Genomic DNA, 18,631 nt, shown 5'->3' on the forward strand with positions numbered 1-18,631 from the left:
GTTGGCTGCAAATAGTAGCTATTCATTGATATTATTTCATATTAGAACATTGAAACTATTACTTATGTACAGTTTATCAATGCCAAGAAGTGTGAGTTTGAATAAATTGTTACTTATATCCCAAAGGTGGGCCCCTTTTAAAAACAATCCACTCAGTCCCCATCCCCCCACCCAACCCAAGCAGGGGGTTGAAGGTTCTTTCTAGTTTTTTCTGCTGTGTTTTGAATGTATTTTATTGATCCCTGTAGACCAAACAGAGAAACTGTGTCTCGAAGCTGCAGGTGATGATATCTCCATAGAGCAGACTGCAGGCTGAACCAGCAAAAGTGTTTCTCATCCCTCTGACGGATGATTTGCTGTAGCGTCCTAGCGCTCCCTAGTGGTCATGTTGGAAGTCTACCATATTTCTCTCTCTCTTTTTTGTGTGCTTTTAACCCCTAAACCCTTAACAAATCTGTCATGATTTGCATTTGTGTGATTTTTTAGAAGACAAAGACAAGGAAAATTGTCTAACAATGTGATAATCTTTCATTTTAGTGGCTTTAAACTCATGCATGTCACATTTCTGAGACCACAGCTAAAACTTGAATGTTTGCCATATAATGTTTTGCAATGTAACACTGTTCATCAACTTCAACGGGTGCAGAAAGCTGCTGCCTGGATTTGAACAGGCACCAGCACATCCTTGTTCTTTGATAGAAAATCGTTCATTTGTATCCATAGGGTTAACGTACACTGCAGGTCTGCTGCTAACCTTGCAAACATATCTGTTTTTATCAAATGCTTCAGCATAAAAGAGGCTTAAACCTTACATTATTTGGTTGTAACTCAAGCATAAACCTGGTATTTGCCGGTGGCAACGGAAATGAAAATGAGACCCTCGTTCAGACATTTGCTGTACATATAATGTATATATATAAAAAAAAAAAACCGTTGCCAAAGAACTTGAAAATTCTGGTCTCCTTTCATGCATTTGGGTTTTTACTGAGCAAACTAGCCTATTGTACAATCAAGGGACTTATTTATACATATACATCTATATTTAGGAAACCAGCACAGACACACCATCACACATACCAGGAGCTTCCATCCCAAATGGCACAAAGAGAATGCTGAAGATCCAATCAGAATTTGAGAACAGGAAACAGAGTTTGAGGTTGTGTTACGCTTTCAGGAACATTATATACAGAAACACTTGTCTACAGAATGCATACACCAGAGCCAAACAGCTGCACGGAAAAACTTTACGATGAAGAACTGCTCCCAAATGTCACAACATACAGTACACAAACAGAAAACACTAAATGGATTCTACATAGGAACTGGGGTGTTATGGAGAGTGACGGTATGGTAAATCAGATCTTCCCTGAACCACCATTAATCACAATGAGGAGATACTCAGGTCTACAATACGTACACAGCCATCTTCAACCAAACACCCAACAAACATGGTTGGGTCCAAAATCCAAAGGGTCCCATAAGTGTAACCGACAGTGCACATTTCTGAATTTTACATCACAGAAGAAGTTCAACATCAATCATCCATTAAGTTTAGAACAGAATGGCCCAGCTGCAAAATGCAATGGGCAGACTACAGAGTTCAAGCTGAAGGTGTTTCTATTGGTCACGTCACACAGAGAAGCAGCAACTCTGCTTTGACGGATGGAATCAATATGAATCCAGCAGTCACTGTTAGCTCTGAACTCTGAACTGCTGGAGCTGGCGAGCTAACTGTTAGCTCAGTCACAAACTTACTTTCCCTTGGCATTTTGGTCAGGGAGGGACTTTGTCAGGGATGTAAGGAAGCAGTGGGTAAAACAAGTGTTGTTATACGTATATAGCACATAGTGTTGTTTTTATGTGCTGGTACAGCAAGAATAGAACGGCTGCATTCCCATATTTGCCTACTTGTGGTAACTCAAAAAAACACCAGTTGTGTTACTGCACACCATTTTCCTAAGCATACCAAAGCATTAACCTACACTGACTTGAAGCGAAATCAAAGCAAACATGGACATTTTGTTAAAAAAGGATCATGTGAACGTGGCGATTGGTTGAATGAAACCATTCGCTCTGTTCTCGTTGCTCGTCGTGATGCATTATTGTACTGACCTCAAGGAAGATTCAGTCCTCTGCAAGGTCCTTTGTGTTTTTAAATTCCCAGCCAATGGAAAGGTAAGTGTCTGTTTGACGGGAGCATCTGGAACATAAACAACCAAGTATGGGTAATCTTCATACACTGTATGGAATCACTGCTTGTCACTGTGCTTTATTCACTCTCTTATTAGGAGAGTATCACATTGAACAATGTGACAGTCACACAAGATTGTTTACTTTTCAGTAAAGGTTCATTTCTAGGTTCACCAGATTTATTCTTCAATGCATCACATAAAACATATAATCAGCCAAGTAGTGGTAATATTTCAAATGTCTAATGTGTTTCCTGTTTTTTCCAACGGATTAAATCACAGAGACCATCGCTGAGAATCAATCTGAGGCTCTCAGCTGGTTAATGGGCTGGATACAAATTCAGAGTTTGGGTCAAATATTTTCAGTATCTGTCTATAATTTTTCCTGTCTTTTCAATTTGTACTTGTGAAGCACTTAGTAATGTCTGGTTTTGATAAGTTCTATTAAATAAACTCAACTATTATTATGAATAAAACGTTCTCTGAAAATAACCATAATCTGGTGCACGGGGCTTTCGGCAAGGACAATGTGTGTGTCTGAAATGTGCTCAGGGGTTAAGAGACAGAAATGAAGACATGAATTAATCGAAAATTAATGTTTATTAACACAACTGATAACACATATCAAACAATACCATATTGTACAATAACAAACTGTGCAAAGCAAACAAAATGGTCAAGTGTCTATTTCCTCATTTGTTTGGGACTGAGAATGTCTTTGAGAGTTTTAGATTTTGTCTGGTTTAATAATTAGGCCAAACAGAGGAGTTAATGTATGCAATGAACAATTTCAACTGTAGCTTTGATGTATTATATATAATATAAGAGCAGAAATGTGAACATCTGAAATGTCCTAATTGCAGTGGCAGGTGGCATGTAAGCGTTAGCAGACATGACTCATCACATGCCGCTCAGTGGTGTCCAGACAGTCTCCTGTGGTGAGGGAACAGGACGTCCAGGACAGTTCACGGTCAGTGTCATCAGGAGTTGGCCCCGGTCCGGGGCCCTCTGATGATGTGGATCTTGGCTTCGTCATCCAGCTCCTCCATGATTCTCTCCTGCTTGACGGACAGGATGGTGTAGCTAACTGGACAACTGCAGGTTAAAGGTCAACGCTTTAAAACAGCCGCGCACCTTGTTAATTTTGTTGGGTGTTCAGGAAGGCAGGAAAGGTGAACAATTTCAGCTCTCGCCTAAAATGAGAATGAGGATCCAAAATCCTTTCCTGTACATGAATGAGGACGCTTGATTGTTTACTTTTGGTTTTTATTCATTACCTTTAATTTTGAAAAGGGGCTGTAAAAAAGCCGTTTCCTGAGTTTCCTCATAAAGGAATAAACAAAGGCTGACATCAAGTCATATCATCGAGTTTCACTTTTTCATGGTAGACGATTTTACAGTGAAACAGTGCTGTTTGAAATCAATGGGCTAGACTTTGGCACCCCCTGGTGGCAAACAATTATACTGCAAAAAGAAAAGTGACTGTTACGTCACAGGCAATGTTTTCAATTACACAACAACAAACGATGTTAATTACAGACTACATTATGTTCCAGACAGAGTTAAACGCCCGGTGTTCTCCTTTGAGTTCATTTAACTCTGTTTTGAGTGATTTGATCTTTAACTCTCTATCAAGGTTATACTGTAAATAATTTGAACTCCAGACAAAGATTTGTCACTATATACAGCATAGTTTACTGAAGCTTCACTCTTTCTTAGATAAGGCATGATATCTGACACATGTGCACTGTATGCAACCATATTAGGATCTACAGAGTTCATGCAACGCACTCGTGTTGAGAACAGGTAGCAGTGAGAGCACTGTTCAATGCAAACACACACAATAATAACAATAATAACTCTGTTAGTGTTAAAATAGCAGCACATAAGTTAAAACTCAGTGTGGACACTTTTAAAGGCTTTGCAAAAATTCTATATTAATTTACAAGCAGCATTTAAAACTTGCTTGGAGTGTTAAGATTATTATTATCATCCGTGTGTGTGTGTGTGTGTGTGTGTGTGTGTGTGTGTGTGTAAAAAATAACGTCCTGTATGTTACTTCAGGTTCCTCAGTTATAAGTATTGTGTGTTTGTTCTGTCCTTGCAGACCCTGAACGCCGCACTCAGCTCATCTGACCTGAGCAGGAAGCCTGTGAAGGATACACATGCCGACCACAAACGCTCCGATAGTCAGGCCGGTCAGCAGGTTTCGGCGGCGGATCCGCGCTGCATTCGTCCTCCAGTAGTCGAGCTCCTGTCGGCGGCGGAGCAGTTGTTTCTCTGCCGCTGTTTGTGGAGCTTTCGCGGGTCCTTTGGCTCCTTCCTCTGCCATGACTTGTTTGGATAATCAGCTGCTTCAAGTACCGTCTCACATGAACCGGAAGAATTCTTTCAAAGGAAAACTGAAAGAAGCGCCTACCGCCACCTACTGTGTCGGTGGATGTAGTGTCGTTGCATGAACTCGAGTACTGACTGGAAATGAAGTGTATTATTTTCTACAATTGTGTCCCACTTCTACTAGCTAATTTTCTGTAATAATGGTAACAGGACATTACATGGCTTTTGGAAGAATAAATACTTCCATACTTTAACCCCCAGAAACCCACATATAGGAAAAAAAAATAAAAAATAAAACAAAATTTAAAAAAATTAACCTTTTGGTTGTTCTGGGAGGCATGTGATGCAGAAATCAGTGTTTGTTTGTTTTTTTTTAATTTTGACATTTTAGTAATTTTTTGAGAGAGTTTCATATTTAAAAACACTGGATGCAGATGGTATGTACAAATCCTGAAAAAACTAAACAAAACTGAATGCTCATGTTTTACATGTTGATCCATTCAATTGTGGTAGTCCCAAAAGCAGTTGGTCGACCTCGCTTTGGTGTGCTCTTAGCTGTGCCGAACAGGATCAGAGAAGATGCCAACTGGGTCTGAAACCGTCTCCTGTTCAGCACCTCTTTCTTTGAGATATCCAAGGCTTTGCAGTCCCGTTTGTACAGAAGCAAAGAACTGCTCACAGCTAGGACAATGGTGTGCCAGAAGATGTAAATGTAGCAGCGGCAGGACTGCAGTGGAAACTTATATTTTACTGCAAATGAGTCTAACAAATCCACTCCGCCCATGAATTTGTTATAGGCAGTCACGATGTTGCTAAATTTCCCCCTGAAAGGAATCATCATTTCATCCACAGAGTTGTGTTCTTCAGGGACCACCTGTAGGCATTTCTCTCTGAAAGCATCAAGCCATGGTCTGAGTTTCCAGAGTTTGTCAGAGTTTTGTTCCATCTCAGACATAGTTAGATTGTTCACAAAATGTAATGATGTCAACAGAGACTGGAATCTGTTCCGTGACATGACATCTGCGACTGGACTGTATCGTGTGTCTGCTTCCCAGTACATGCGGACTCCAGCCATTTGGACAAGACCCATCTTCAGGTACATGCCATCATCATCATCATTTACTCTATTTCCTTTGTGTTGGTGTTTATGGATGCTCCGTTCTTCTGAAAACTGTACTGATTGGTGTTATCTGCCATAGCCTGGATCATGTCCTCTGTCACAAACTTCTGAAAGTACTCCAGTGGTGTGCAGAGAGAGGGGAGTCCATTAGTGATATCCTGACCAGGAAAATCAGTACTGGAACTGATGGAATCCTTTTTCATCCAGCGATACCTGTGACGGGGCATGGTCTGGGTGTGTGGATGCTCTGCTTCTGATGGGATATGTGAACATCAGAAGGAAGGTGGTCGTTGGGTATCTTGTTTTCCTTTTCCACTTTACAAATATCTCCATACTTCTTCATCACTTGAATCTGAGTCCTCAGAGGACATTTCCACGTCACTGTCCCCATTCTGGATGGCCTCGATAACATCCTGCACACCGTATATGATGCGGCCCTTCCTGGTTTCAGGCATTCGGAAATTTAAAACAACTGATTATTTTCCAGGCTAAATAATTGCAATGCAAATTGACTGTAGCTCAAACAGAGGTCAAACAATTCTATCAGGCAGACCTATTGCTCACTTTGTCATAATATGAGCACTTACACCCCCACGTCCCTGAACATTATCACCTTATTATCATTCAAGAAGCAGCTATTTGGGCAACCAAGCAGAGCCCAGGAAAAACAGGACCAGTACTATAGTATTTTTCAAATTGTGCTACAGAATTCTTTCTGTCATAGACATAGCATGCTCAAAATCTCACAATATCAGTATATTCAATGTTGTCCTAATATCAGCATGATCTACACATATCAGTTATGACAGAAAAAAATATTTCAGGCATTTTATTTACTTGAGTCTTGATTTATCCTGTACAAAACAACAAGGTGCTGTACTCCAAGCCAGGTTCCCAGGTCGTATGACTTCATGGTCAGATTAGCAGGGCTATTTACACATTCTACCATCCAATAGCATTGAAGAACTGAACAATAGGACCTATTAGTCATGTAAACGTGGTTTTAAAAAGGGGAAGGTTTATTTTTGTAGACTTAAATGTGATGTTATAAAATTACAACCGTGGATTGGGTATTGTTACATCAGGGGGATTAATTTGAATTAAAAATCCAAATTTACTGTCAAATATTTGTATTTATTTTATATTGTGTTGGTTTGTTTGTTAACCAGTAAAACAGATTGTGGGGGTTTGTGCTTCCTCAAACATACTGGCTAAAATGAGCTGTAATTAATTGAAGTTGTTAATAGTGGAGCTACAATGACCCAACCTATCAAGAGACTCAAGTGCAAGGATCAGAGTAAAAGTCAGGCAAAGCCCAAAAACATAAGGTTGAGAGAAAACCACTAATATGCAACAACAGGAGTAGCCGAGGCTGGACAGCTAAGATAATCTAGCAAACAGGCAGTGAATCACTCAGGTTATAAAAACTATAGAACTGATTGGATGACAGGTGGTGAGTTAAAATGGAGGGAAACGAAACAAAGACAGAAAGAAAACAGAAATGCACAAGGAGGGTACTACAAAATAATACAGGAAATGCAGTTAACAAGAATGTGTGCACAATGTCACAGGTGCTTGCAAAGACAACTGAAGTCTGATGTCTGTATCCAATGAGTTATTTACAGGCATGTTGTGTTTTGCTAATATTGGATTATCATTTCTTGTGACCTCATCAATACCCCTGTATGTAGAAAGATACTGAAGTGATAACTTCCGCAAACTGAACTTGAACATTTAATGAAGGTGCTACAGAGGAACATCGTATGAATAAACTGTCATAAAACTTCAACAACAGAGCTCTAAATAGACTTAGAGGTGTATGTTTTTTCACCGGAACCCAAACACACTGGGGTTAAATTTCTGTGGGCTCACTTGTGGGCATATTGAGGTCCAGATGTGGTCCTGTTCTGGATGCCAGGCATGGTCATTCCAAACCAGATGTGGGTCACAAGATATTGATGAGTCCGGTCTGCAGATGGTTTCCCTGTGGTGTAGTTTGACATGCTAAACAACCTGTTGTACACTGGGGATGCCCCACGACATCCAGATGAAAAGTCTAACGTGTCGGAATTTTTTTGTCTTGAATTGCCTCGTGTGACATCTCCCATGGTATGTTCTTTAACGCTGACCAATCAGGTACTCTCTCCATATCTGCATTTCAAACGTGCCACCCAGGATCAGATCCTCAGCCACTGTTTTTTTTCTACACAAGACTGCCAGCATCACACACAACTCTTCTATCGCCATGAGTAACAGCTGCTTCACCTGCCTCCCCACTGATCTCTAAACTCACACCTGATGAAATAAGACGTGCCGTGATTGGTTGGGGTCATATGTGTAGTCTTTGCCAGTCACCTGACCATGACACAGAGTTTATGACACTGTGATCGTTAGATTTGACCCGGTGACCATTGACAAAGACAAAAACATTGTGTAGTCTGATCCCAGCATTGGTGCGTGGGTTCCTCTGGGGGCTCTGAAAGGACCTATCTTACATCAATTCCTTCACCCAGGCACTGTCTTAGAGCTGGAGTTGGTTCCTGAGGCTTGCACAGCGGCTGCTTACTGCTCCTCAGAGATGGGTCAGAATGCAGGAAACAAATTTCTCTACGCTGTTCTGAGTGTGATTGTATGTGATGATGAAGAAATCCTCTAAACCTAATGGCAGGTGGCTGGAGTGTGTTTGAGAAACGAAGAGATGAGGCAGCAGTTGAAAATGCAGAGCAGTTTTATTTTCTTTCCCTTTCCTTGTACATTTCTTTATGAGTTTGTGTGCTGGGTTTAAGCTCTGCAAAGACAGAACATGAGACTGTGAGGTCTAAGACTGTTTTTCTAAATGTTTTATTGATGTCTTTTTTTGTCATTCAGTGGCAGTTATAAATAAAACTAGCAATGAACAAACAATAATGGCAAAAGGAAGAGAAAACTAAAATGTATTCATTTGAATCAGTGCAGGAAAACATGGTGATACCATCATTGTGACGAGCCAGTATGTTGCTACAGCCAGAGGTCTCAATGTCTTCCAGTCATCTTCTAGCCGTATTGGACACATTTTAGGTGGTTTTTGAAGAAGTGAAGCTGCAGTTTAAAGTCCTGGTCTCTCTTTGCAGGGTTTCTGAACTGTCTGTAGTGAGTCTCTCCCTTGTCACTTGCTGTGTTGGGCTGATGGCCAATAGACACGTGGCCACAACTGGCAACCAGCAAGGATCCCAGGCCATCCATAAAGAATTCTAGAGTCAGAGAAACACCAGCTTTATCACGGCCAACAAAAGCTCAAAGGGTGTGGACTTATTGGCAGGTGGAACCTAGACTCTGTCTGTATCTGGACCTACCTGAGTGCGCTACCCTCTGGAGCTTAGGGTCAAATCCCACCTTCTGTACGGCATCTGTACGAGCCAGGAAGAAGTTTACCACCCCACTGGCCAGAGAGCATTGTGGATAACCAGGAAGTGAGTGGAATTTTCCATTGGACTTCCTGTACAGGCAGCCACCATCCATTTCCTCTCCCTCCTCATAGTGAAGAGAGAAGTAAAACTGGTTTCCTTGTACTGACCCACCCAGCTGATAAGAGCAGAGACACCAGAGAACTGGTTAGAAACTGGTCCACTGTGTACCTGCCTCTTGCCCAGTACATGCTGGTATAGGATCCAGCTGCTCACTGGTTCAGTGGAGGTTAACAGTGCTGATTGTGAACTCTCTGGACCTCAAAGTTATAAAAAGAAAAAAAAAACAAAAAGAAAAACCAAGAACAAACGAATGAAATCAAAAACCAAAAGCCTGGAGGATTCCCGGATAAACTGGGTCGAGCAGAAACCTGGAGCGCCTTCGTCATGCAAAGTGAGTTACATGAAGCTACAAGAACTCCATTTATTTAACAATATATTTTCACAGCCAACGACAGAAGTAACTCAAAGGGCATTCAGAGAGGGTAGACGTGAACTTAACTATATCCTGGGTTTAAGATGCATGACATTTATTCCACCACGGCCAAATGCCAGATCTCACAATGTTAACAAAGGAGAAAAATAATTTGTGTATCTGCCCTGTGATTTGGATCTGCTTGAGAATTTAATGTGTTCTTCCTTAAAAAATGCTGCACCCTTGTACCTAGTTCTATTACAGTTGGGCCAGTAGTTTTTCCCTAATCATGCTGACAGACAAACAAACAAACTGAACCAAAAATCTAACTTCCTTGGCAGATAACAATACATTCTGCTTACTTGTAATGACATTTTACTTCTGAATGAAATAATCAATGCAGTGATTCTCACCACATCCAGTTCAGGGACTGCCTCCATCACCTCTACCAGCTTCTCTATTTTCGTCTCCTCTGTAAACACGAAGTCATCGTCCACCCACAGGAAGTATTTGGTGGTCACCTGGGAGACAGCCAAATTCCTGCCAGCAAACCAGCCCTGAGGCGAGGCACATGCTTCACATATGGGGTCTTTCACAATCTTAATAATGTTCAAGTACAATGCACTGCAGAGCAACCAAAAGTGCAGCATCTGGATTTGATCAGATTATCTGTGTTAACTGCTGTTACTGCAAAACTTAAATGCATAAAGTATAAAATAATTGCATTTTAAATTAAATAAATAACTTCAAGTGAAATTTATCATAGCAACTAAAAAATGTTATCTCTCAACAAATAATGTGATTGAATCCCTTTTTACCATCACCTGTATAATTCTATGTTATACTTCTTTGTGTGTTGTATTATGAAGATCTTTATATGTGTATGTTTGTAGGTGTGTCATTCACACGTATCAAGCATTGTTAATATATTCAATATAAATGTGGTTAATACTTTCAGATTTACAGATTTTAAATTAATTGACACACAAAAGCTGCAGGAAATCGGCCAATATTCAGATCTTTTGCAGTGTTCCGAAGTTTCCAGTATGTCATTTATGTGTTAAAGTAATAAATTACTGTGTGTGTGTGTGTGTGTGTGTGTGTGTGTGTGTGTACCTGCGCTGGAGGCATGATGTATTGCCGGATGTGGTCTCCAGTAATGTGTTCTGGTTCAAAGTTGTCATCTGCAATGATGACGTCTATGTTGCTATAGAAACGGCGGATGCTGCTTAGCAACACTTTGAGCTTTGTGTAGCGCAGGAAAGTCTTTGTAGTGATGGTGACGTGAGAGCTGACATCTGACAAGTCAGACACAATGTAGCATGAACTGAACTGTGAGACTTATATCTTCCTGCTTCCTCCTTCTCCAGAGTAGACAATTAGCACTTTCCTGCCATAAATAACTGAATGTTGACTTGACTTTAACCCCCAGACCACCACGATAAGTTCACTACCTGTTCCCATGTCATATAGGACTGGCAGGTGAGGCTGCTTGATGGTAATAGGAAACACAGCTTCATGGTCCTCAAATTGGAAGGATGCTAAGTACAGAAAAGCACAGGTAGTGTCTTAGTAGCAACACTCGAGCTAAACATGACAATTAGAAAACAAGGTGGACTCAAACTAAGCTACCAGGGAATCTAAGAAAAACAAAGTGACAAAGAGACTTCACTCATTCTAACTGTACATTAAACACACAGAAACACACACATGCTTTTGCAGATCATTTTGTTCCTTCACTTTTCTGGCCAAGTTCCAATTTCCTAGACACATACCGAGGTCTCCAGTGTGGATATGGTACAAAGTGCTGGTGTAGGACACTTTAGCCAGCAGCTTGTTGAGGATCAGCAGGCTGCTAGATTCCATGACTAACCCCATCTCACCATTACCTACCACATACAAGCAACAGTCAAACAACAGTTGGTTAATCATCAATTTCCAACCACGTCCATAAAAAGTTTTGATGTTAGATTAAAGTTAAGCCATAAAGAATTTCAGGCGATAGCACAGGAACACTGGCAGGAGTGTAAAATATTTCTGCTACAAGATATTCCAATATGATACCAGGGAAAATGACTAATCCTTTGATTAGCTTTTAATTAATATAATATTATTATAATGCTGATTGTGGAAATCGTATTCTATCAAATGGCTATGTCCTGCAAAATCAACATGTCAAATTTAATCTTGTCATGGCAAAAAGATTAAATTGCATTTGCGTATTAACAAGTGAAGTAATTATTATTATTATCACTATTGTTTTGATTTTTATCATAAAGAGCAATACCAGTGCAACTGGGAAAAGGCAAAGTTGAAATACTCTCCAGTAAGGCAGATAATTTTTTGTTTTGAGATGCTACGGTGTTACATGCTGGTAGCTGACTGCAATGTGTGTATTGCTACTGCAGTTATGGCTTATTGGATATGTTTTTTATCCTGACTGATTCTGCCAGAAACAAATGCAGCACAACATCAGCTACTGTCAACTATTGCTTGCTTGTTCCCTTAACCAAAACAGAATTATTCAAACTCATTCAAGAACTACAACTACACCCTATATGAAATTAGCTGTGATACTGGAATCTCACCATGGATCGTCACTGCTTCAGGTAGAAATTCTGCTGTCAGGATGCCTTTGGACACATTCAAGGACACCTAGAGTAGACATACCTGAATAAACTCAGAGTGCACATACAGTGCCTGCATTATCTTTACAACAGAGATCAATTTTATGATTTATGTATACCATTTATTAGACATTATATACATTTCAATATGACTATAGCACAATAGCACTATAGTTTAGTTTAAGCACAAAGTGGTCACTGACAGTTTGTGTGACAGTTTACTGGGTATATAAAATAGATTACGCCTAGAAGAATTTCGTCATTTAAAAAGGTAGTATTTCATCAAATCTGAGACAAAGCGCACACTTGGTCGAGACACTTCTTCCTCCTTATTTCTGTGGGCGGGGGGAAGAACCCCTCGAGGTAAATAATTCTGGTCCAAAGGGAGTTGGAAGGACTTTATGACGTAGAATTTTAGCCACATCTACCTGCGTCACACACAGTCATAGGAAGGGCTCAGGTCCCCTGGATAGCTTGTACCGCTGCAGGTGGCAGTCCTAACCTTTCCAAGGGCTCCAAGTGAACCAGTTGCTTGGATGCACGCATTCCAGGACATGTCTAATTGTAATCATGTGGAAAGGCCGGTTCATAATGCCCTTGTTGCACAGAGACATGTCAAAACTTACCCTCACTGGAGTGTGTAGCCTCTTGAATTTAAGCTTGACATCCATGTATTCATTGACAGGACTTTACCACGAACAGGTATGCACACAACGGTTCAGTGTCTGTTGACATCAGCTTATAGCCTTTTCTGCCTTTGTCTGAAGGGACTGGTGATTTTGTTCATCACCAGGTATGGGAAGGCTGTCTCAAAAGGCTGGCCATTGTGCTGGAAATGTTCAGGCCTTTGTGTTCAACAGTCTGAAACAAGTCATGCTGAGATAACGCCACTAACTCGCCCTGGCTTTCTTTGTGTGTTTGATTGGTGGACGGGTTACATGCTTGCCCCCAGTTCATGATGGGTAGTGTGGAGCCCGCTGAGCCATGGAGGACATCACTACTATGGTAGCTGGGCTCTGCTTTAGTGGTGGGACAGAGGGAAAAACTTTTTCAATGTCTTTGTGGACTCTGATGAAAGGATCACACCTGGAAACCAGCAGTTTTCTTGCTTGGAAAACATTGCCTCGATGAAGCAAGGCCACAGCAGGAAACTTTTGGCTAGTGGTTTCTGGTCGTAAACATCTCTCCCTAATAGGCCATGAGCAGGTGCAAGTCGCTCTGCTGGCATCAAAGTGACTGTTAGATTTGCCTACTTCCTGATAATAAATAGCAAGTCCTGGAAAAAGTCCCTCAGTGGCTGGCATATGGTTGGCTGACTGATGTGGTGAAGACAAGAGCCAAAGATGGATGCCACACCCAAAAGGTGGCACAACTAAATTCATCTGTATACCTTTGCTAAAAATTTAGTTATAGAAGATTGACACAGTGACTACTTGCAGGCCTAGTTGGTGAACTACTGTAGCTGGCAAGCGAACCACTCGCCAGCTGGGAATCAATCAGTCAGAAAAGCTCCCCAAAAGTCTCTCTACTTGTTCTTGTTCTTGAAACTTTGACAGAGGAAGTTAAAAAAGTGGATGGTGCTTCTTCTATTCGACTCTCAATTTCTCAGTCCCATCAAAGACGCGTTGCACAAATTTGCAGATCACAGTTCAACAAAGTAACATTTGCCATGAAAATTTTCTACAGATTTAACTTAATTTAAGCAAATCCACTGATCACGTAGATTACATTGAAATCAGCTGATTTTGCCACAGATTTTGCCGCTTTAAAATCTGGTGCAATAAAACCTTTCGAGTTTTTGAAAGCCAATACTGTGAGATAGTTCAGTTCATAGTCCTGTTCTGCCATGGTATTCATCACCTTTAAGTTTGAGCTACAAGGAAAAAAATAATAATTTGATAGTTTGCCTGACATTATGCAAATACTGCAATTGGTGGGCAAATAATTGGTTAACACTGAATAATTTAAATAATGGTTTGGTATAAAATCAGAACTTGAAAATATATCAATCAGAATGAGATTCACATAATGGCTTTCAAAAATCAAACCCAGACCCTTCTATGCAGCCACCAAGATGGCTGCTGTACAATGACAGATAATGCTAAAGACATGTATCTGCCTCAGTGATATCGCCACAAATCCACAAAATTCTTTCTGGCCATCATGACTGTCTGGGACGCTAACCCTCCACTCGCACTCATATTAAGAAACAAACGTTTGAAATGCTTATGTAACAATCATGTTTACATGGAAAGCTGTAGGAGGCTCACACAACTTGCCCCGAATATGTTGTGTTGTACGATTTCTCTGTTCCCCAAATCTTTGCAACAGAGGTGTGGAGTTCAAAGTTAGCACAACCCATTGTCACAGTGGCTTCATTTATAGGAAATGTGGCAAGTTGAAATTAAACATGATCCTGTAAAACTTTGTGATGTTTTATTTGAACTGATTTCAGCATACTGTATCATGAATCACTTTGAATTTTCAAACATTCAGCAGCCACCTTGACCCAACAAGCCAAATGCTATCATACTATCAGGTTGATCTGGGAGAGAATGATCAGTTTATCTGTTGTGTCTATGGGATCAAACCAACCTTGTAGCTGCTTCTTTGTCCTGCATGCAAGGATAAACCTGCAATCAAAATGGCCTTATAATTTCATGCTATTCTCTATGGAAGGACACAAGGACATCTCGTTCATTACTTTTTGGTGTATTTCATCATGATTAACGTGAATCCATCCTCCTCCAACTTGCTATTGCACCACTTTGTGGTGTAAAGTAGAAACTTCATGTTGATAAAAATAGACTAGAGCATACCTGGTATGAAAGTGGAGGTCAAGGGTCGCACTGTAAAACCCTGGATAGGATACTTCAAGGGAGAATTTGGCAAAGCAAACAGCAGTCTGGATAATAAAGAAGTAGTCCTGTTGAGGAGATGGGGGAGGGTGAGTGGGTGGTGCAGGGTTGTGTGGTTACACAAACACGCATCATCATATTGACAAAGCGATATCCAAAGAATCAGCAACCAATAAAGCTAACAATACAATCGAGTGGGCATTCAGATGGAAACAGTGTGTCTGTGTTGGTGGAACATGTTGTTTCAGGTACTTGTGAGACACTGAAATACAATCCACAAGGTCCAGTTTGAACACACTGCAGCTTAGGAAAACACATTCAAATAGACAAAGTACAGGCAAAATGAGGGCACATTCACAGCACTACAGCCACACTGCAAATATACAAACACACTGCAAATATACAATGACACTTTTTGGTGCTTTTTGGAGAAAGCAATCTCAGTACACTTTCTGCTATTTTTGTTGTTTTCAGGAATACTCAAGTTGTCTTTGAGTACCGCTTGAGTAATACTTGAGTGTACTTGAGGTACACACAACTTTTTACAAACTTTATGTGTACTGAAATACACCAGTGAAAATCAGGATTCATGGGTATTAAAAAAACACTTGCAGTAAAATTGCATTATATCACCAATGTTTTGGAAATATACGTAAATGTAAAGTGAAATTAAAGTATATTTTATTTAAGCATGCTAATAATGTATTACAATGTAAAATAAGTATACTTTTCATGATTGTACTTTATTACTATTAAAAGTATTTGTAATTCAGTACTATTTTTAAAAGTACACTTAAGCACAATTTACAATACACATACAAAAAAAGTACACTTTTTATAAGTGCTTTCAAATACAACAACTGCAATACAACAAGAAGTACTGCAGAACTAATATATTCATTTAAGTAGAACGTAATGACATCTAGAGGTACAGTTTTTAAAAATATATGTCAGACATACTTTAAATTATGCACAAAAGGTACAATTTACATTCTTAAATAAGATAAGATATAACTTAATTAAGTTGTTATTATGACTTGCTATGCTTGAATTATATTTCTGATACACTAAATTACTTTTTGACCTGGGGTGCGTTCAGTGGATGCAATGGGGGACAAAATCCACAATCCTCAATTTGTGTAAAAATGTTGCAAAGTTTATCTGAAACTAACTTAATGCTTCAGTAGTAAAAGTTAAACAAATCAAGTGGATATCTTTCTTTTTCATAGAAACTTCCGTCTTTATGTTTCCTAGGACGTGTTTCTGTTTTGACCTGCACTGAAGGTATAGTTTCAAATAGAGGATTTTACACTGAAAGGGCAACAACTTGAACAAAAGCTCCTGGCATTCATGAATCCATCTATCCATTCATCCACTACCTTGCTTTGTGTTGTTGGAACTCCTTAGCTCGTCGTTGCACCAGCTCCTCATACTTATCTTTGGGGAGGTGATCTTTGAGCACTGATCTGTCAGGACAGGTGCATGGAGCAGTTGAGGCAGGATGACTGGAGACTGTCAACCTGGGTCGGGGTAATATAGAGGTCCTTAAGAGTGGATGTTTGGTCGTATTAAAGAACAGCAACAATTATTAAACTTAACCCGTTTCTATAGTTCACTACAGGTTGGTACACTCAGTACAACATATCACTATGGGGATCATGTCTTCAGACCAATGTGAAGAACTCTACTAGTGTAATCATTATTATTATTGCACATTGTCATTTGAAGAAGTGGTTTTACAAAAGTGGTTTAAAAAGTAAGAGTCTGAGACGCCATTTGGTAATACTATTTTCTTTTTTAAAAAATAACGGCTATAGAAATTCTCAATATTGTCATGCAAACATACAAATCAAGATGTTTTGATGAAACTTTCATTGTTCAACATAACAGGTATATGAATGGATTTCCTGCATTGCTTTGAGAACTTCCTTTGGCGATGTCAAGCTGGAATTTACAGAAAAGTCAATGGATATACCTGAAATAATACTGTCAAATATGGTATGATATCTAACAGTAGATAAGGAGGAGTTAGCATGCACACACAGGGACACAGAGTGGGCTTTACCTCGGTTTTTGTGTAAGGGGAACGCCTTTGGTTGGCTCTCCAGAACAGTTATGGAGTATCATAAAATAGAATGTCACCAGGACGATCACAAATGTAACAAATGCCACCTGGGCTGGTCTGTTAAACACAACCATCTGTAGAGAGACAAAAATTAGCCCATGGCCAAAGCAACAAACGGTCAACTCATAAAGCATTTTACGTTTTGGCTTGTATCTCCTGATCTATGAGGTGTTGAGGCAAACAGTGCTCTAAATATGATCAAATCTTTTGGTATATTTGATACATAAAACCTTTGTGTGTGACAGTGGTACAGCCCGAAGAGTGGTATTATTGGCTGAAGGGTGTGACAGCAGTTTGCATTATATTAATGATTCACCACTACATGGGCCTACAGGCCCTACATGTCGATGAAGCATTAAATAATGTAGCGCACAGAAGAAAAAAAAATGTTTGTACAACTCTGAATAAGGTTTCTGTGTTCTCTTCGGACTAAAAAAAGCTGATGTCCGATGGCGCTAAATATGAATCCAGTGAGTAAATCTCTTTGGATTGGACTTTCAACATTTGGAAGTTACCCAAGGTTTAGTGAGTAGAACTCAGAAACTCAGTTATCAGGATATGAAGCGCTGTGTCAAAATTCTTAGAAGGATAATGGTAATTAACTGGAAGACCAATAGTTAGAGCTACTGTAAACTCGCTGTTCAGAACCAGTCACCAGGATCTAATGCTGTTACTAGGTGTCAGAATCTCACCACGAGAACAAAAACACCACCGTTATGCTAATATTATAGAAACAGTACAGCTCTTACCTTTTCCTCTTGCCTCATTCATGCGGCCAACAACTAACCCTCCCTCGATGGGCAACAGGTAAAGGAAGCACCCTGTGATTTGCTGCCACACCTGCTTTTCAATGAGTGACGGCAAGGTGCGAGTGAAGGTTTGAAATACTGAGGTTCAGTACTTGGGCTCTGACTGTAGACGGTGCTAATTTCTTCCCTGCCAGTGACTCACCAGTCCCAAGAGAGCTGAAAGGAAGCAGTCACTCCCACACAGCTATAGCACGTAGTCCAAAAGGAAACTTACAGCAAAACACTGCATTGTTTTATATCTAAACACTGCCAAGCCGGCAGTGGAAATCATCCTTATCTTAATTTGCATCAGTCCTGTGTTGCCTGGAATCCTGCAGTGCCTTGCAAAGGGATTTGATTGTGTCCCATGTAGAATGAATGGGGGCCAACTTTGTATGGCGCCAGATCATACTGTGCTTAGTGGGAAGTTATCATAAGGAATAAGTGAATTTCCCAAAATGTTGAAATATTCTGACAAAAGAGAAGGAAACTTTTATTTTTTGATAAAGAAACTGAGGCTGCAATGGTACAATTTCTCTATTCTTTTTATTCATCACTCAGAAAAGTCCACTCAAAATACACATTGTTTACATCTTGTTCACAAAAAAAAAAAAAAAAGGAGTCATATTTATCACCTGCTGTTATCCAAATGTGGCAAGCTTGAATGACTTTTCCATATATGTAATATAGAAAAATGCTTGCTTCATTTAAATAATTTCCCTCTTAGTT

General features: G+C 39.9%; 2 protein-coding genes across 2 annotated transcripts; both read right to left on the reverse strand.

The window, feature by feature from the left end:
- Positions 1–2,770: 2,770 nt before the first annotated feature.
- Positions 2,771–4,557, reverse strand: coa3b (cytochrome C oxidase assembly factor 3b). The gene is made up of 2 exons (XM_076752945.1): positions 4,353–4,557; positions 2,771–3,276 (listed from the first exon to the last, which is right to left on the reverse strand). The coding sequence occupies exons 1-2, from the start codon at positions 4,519–4,521 to the stop codon at positions 3,170–3,172; spliced, it is 276 nt and encodes a 91-aa protein (XP_076609060.1). The 5' UTR covers positions 4,522–4,557; the 3' UTR covers positions 2,771–3,169.
- Positions 4,558–8,358: 3,801 nt separating this feature from the next.
- Positions 8,359–18,013, reverse strand: LOC143334618 (beta-1,4 N-acetylgalactosaminyltransferase 2-like). Its single transcript, XM_076753478.1, has 12 exons — positions 17,864–18,013; positions 17,055–17,188; positions 16,369–16,509; positions 14,951–15,057; positions 14,727–14,764; positions 12,093–12,159; positions 11,280–11,393; positions 10,959–11,045; positions 10,621–10,802; positions 9,918–10,061; positions 8,979–9,207; positions 8,359–8,876 (listed from the first exon to the last, which is right to left on the reverse strand). Exons 1-12 carry the CDS (start codon positions 17,879–17,881, stop codon positions 8,680–8,682), a joined length of 1,458 nt encoding a protein of 485 aa, XP_076609593.1. The 5' UTR covers positions 17,882–18,013; the 3' UTR covers positions 8,359–8,679.
- Positions 18,014–18,631: the final 618 nt, after the last annotated feature.

The sequence above is a fragment of the Chaetodon auriga genome, chromosome 16, assembly GCF_051107435.1.
Source record: "Chaetodon auriga isolate fChaAug3 chromosome 16, fChaAug3.hap1, whole genome shotgun sequence".
Classification (NCBI taxonomy): domain Eukaryota; kingdom Metazoa; phylum Chordata; class Actinopteri; order Chaetodontiformes; family Chaetodontidae; genus Chaetodon; species Chaetodon auriga.

Coding starts and splice junctions, on each gene's coding strand:
- LOC143334618 (XM_076753478.1), bottom strand. Junction 12,160..14,726: donor GACAAAGAAGCAGCTACAAG/GTTGGTTTGATC, acceptor TGTCTACTCTAG/GTGTCCTTGAATGTGTCCAA. Junction 9,208..9,917: donor CAGTCCCTGAACTGGATGTG/GTGAGAATCACT, acceptor TGCTCTTATCAG/CTGGGTGGGTCAGTACAAGG.
- coa3b (XM_076752945.1), bottom strand. CDS start 4,521: ATGGCAGAGGAAGGAGCCAAAGGACCCGCGAAAGCTCCACAAACAGCG. Junction 3,277..4,352: donor AGCGTTTGTGGTCGGCATGT/GTATCCTTCACA, acceptor GCAGTTGTCCAG/TTAGCTACACCATCCTGTCC.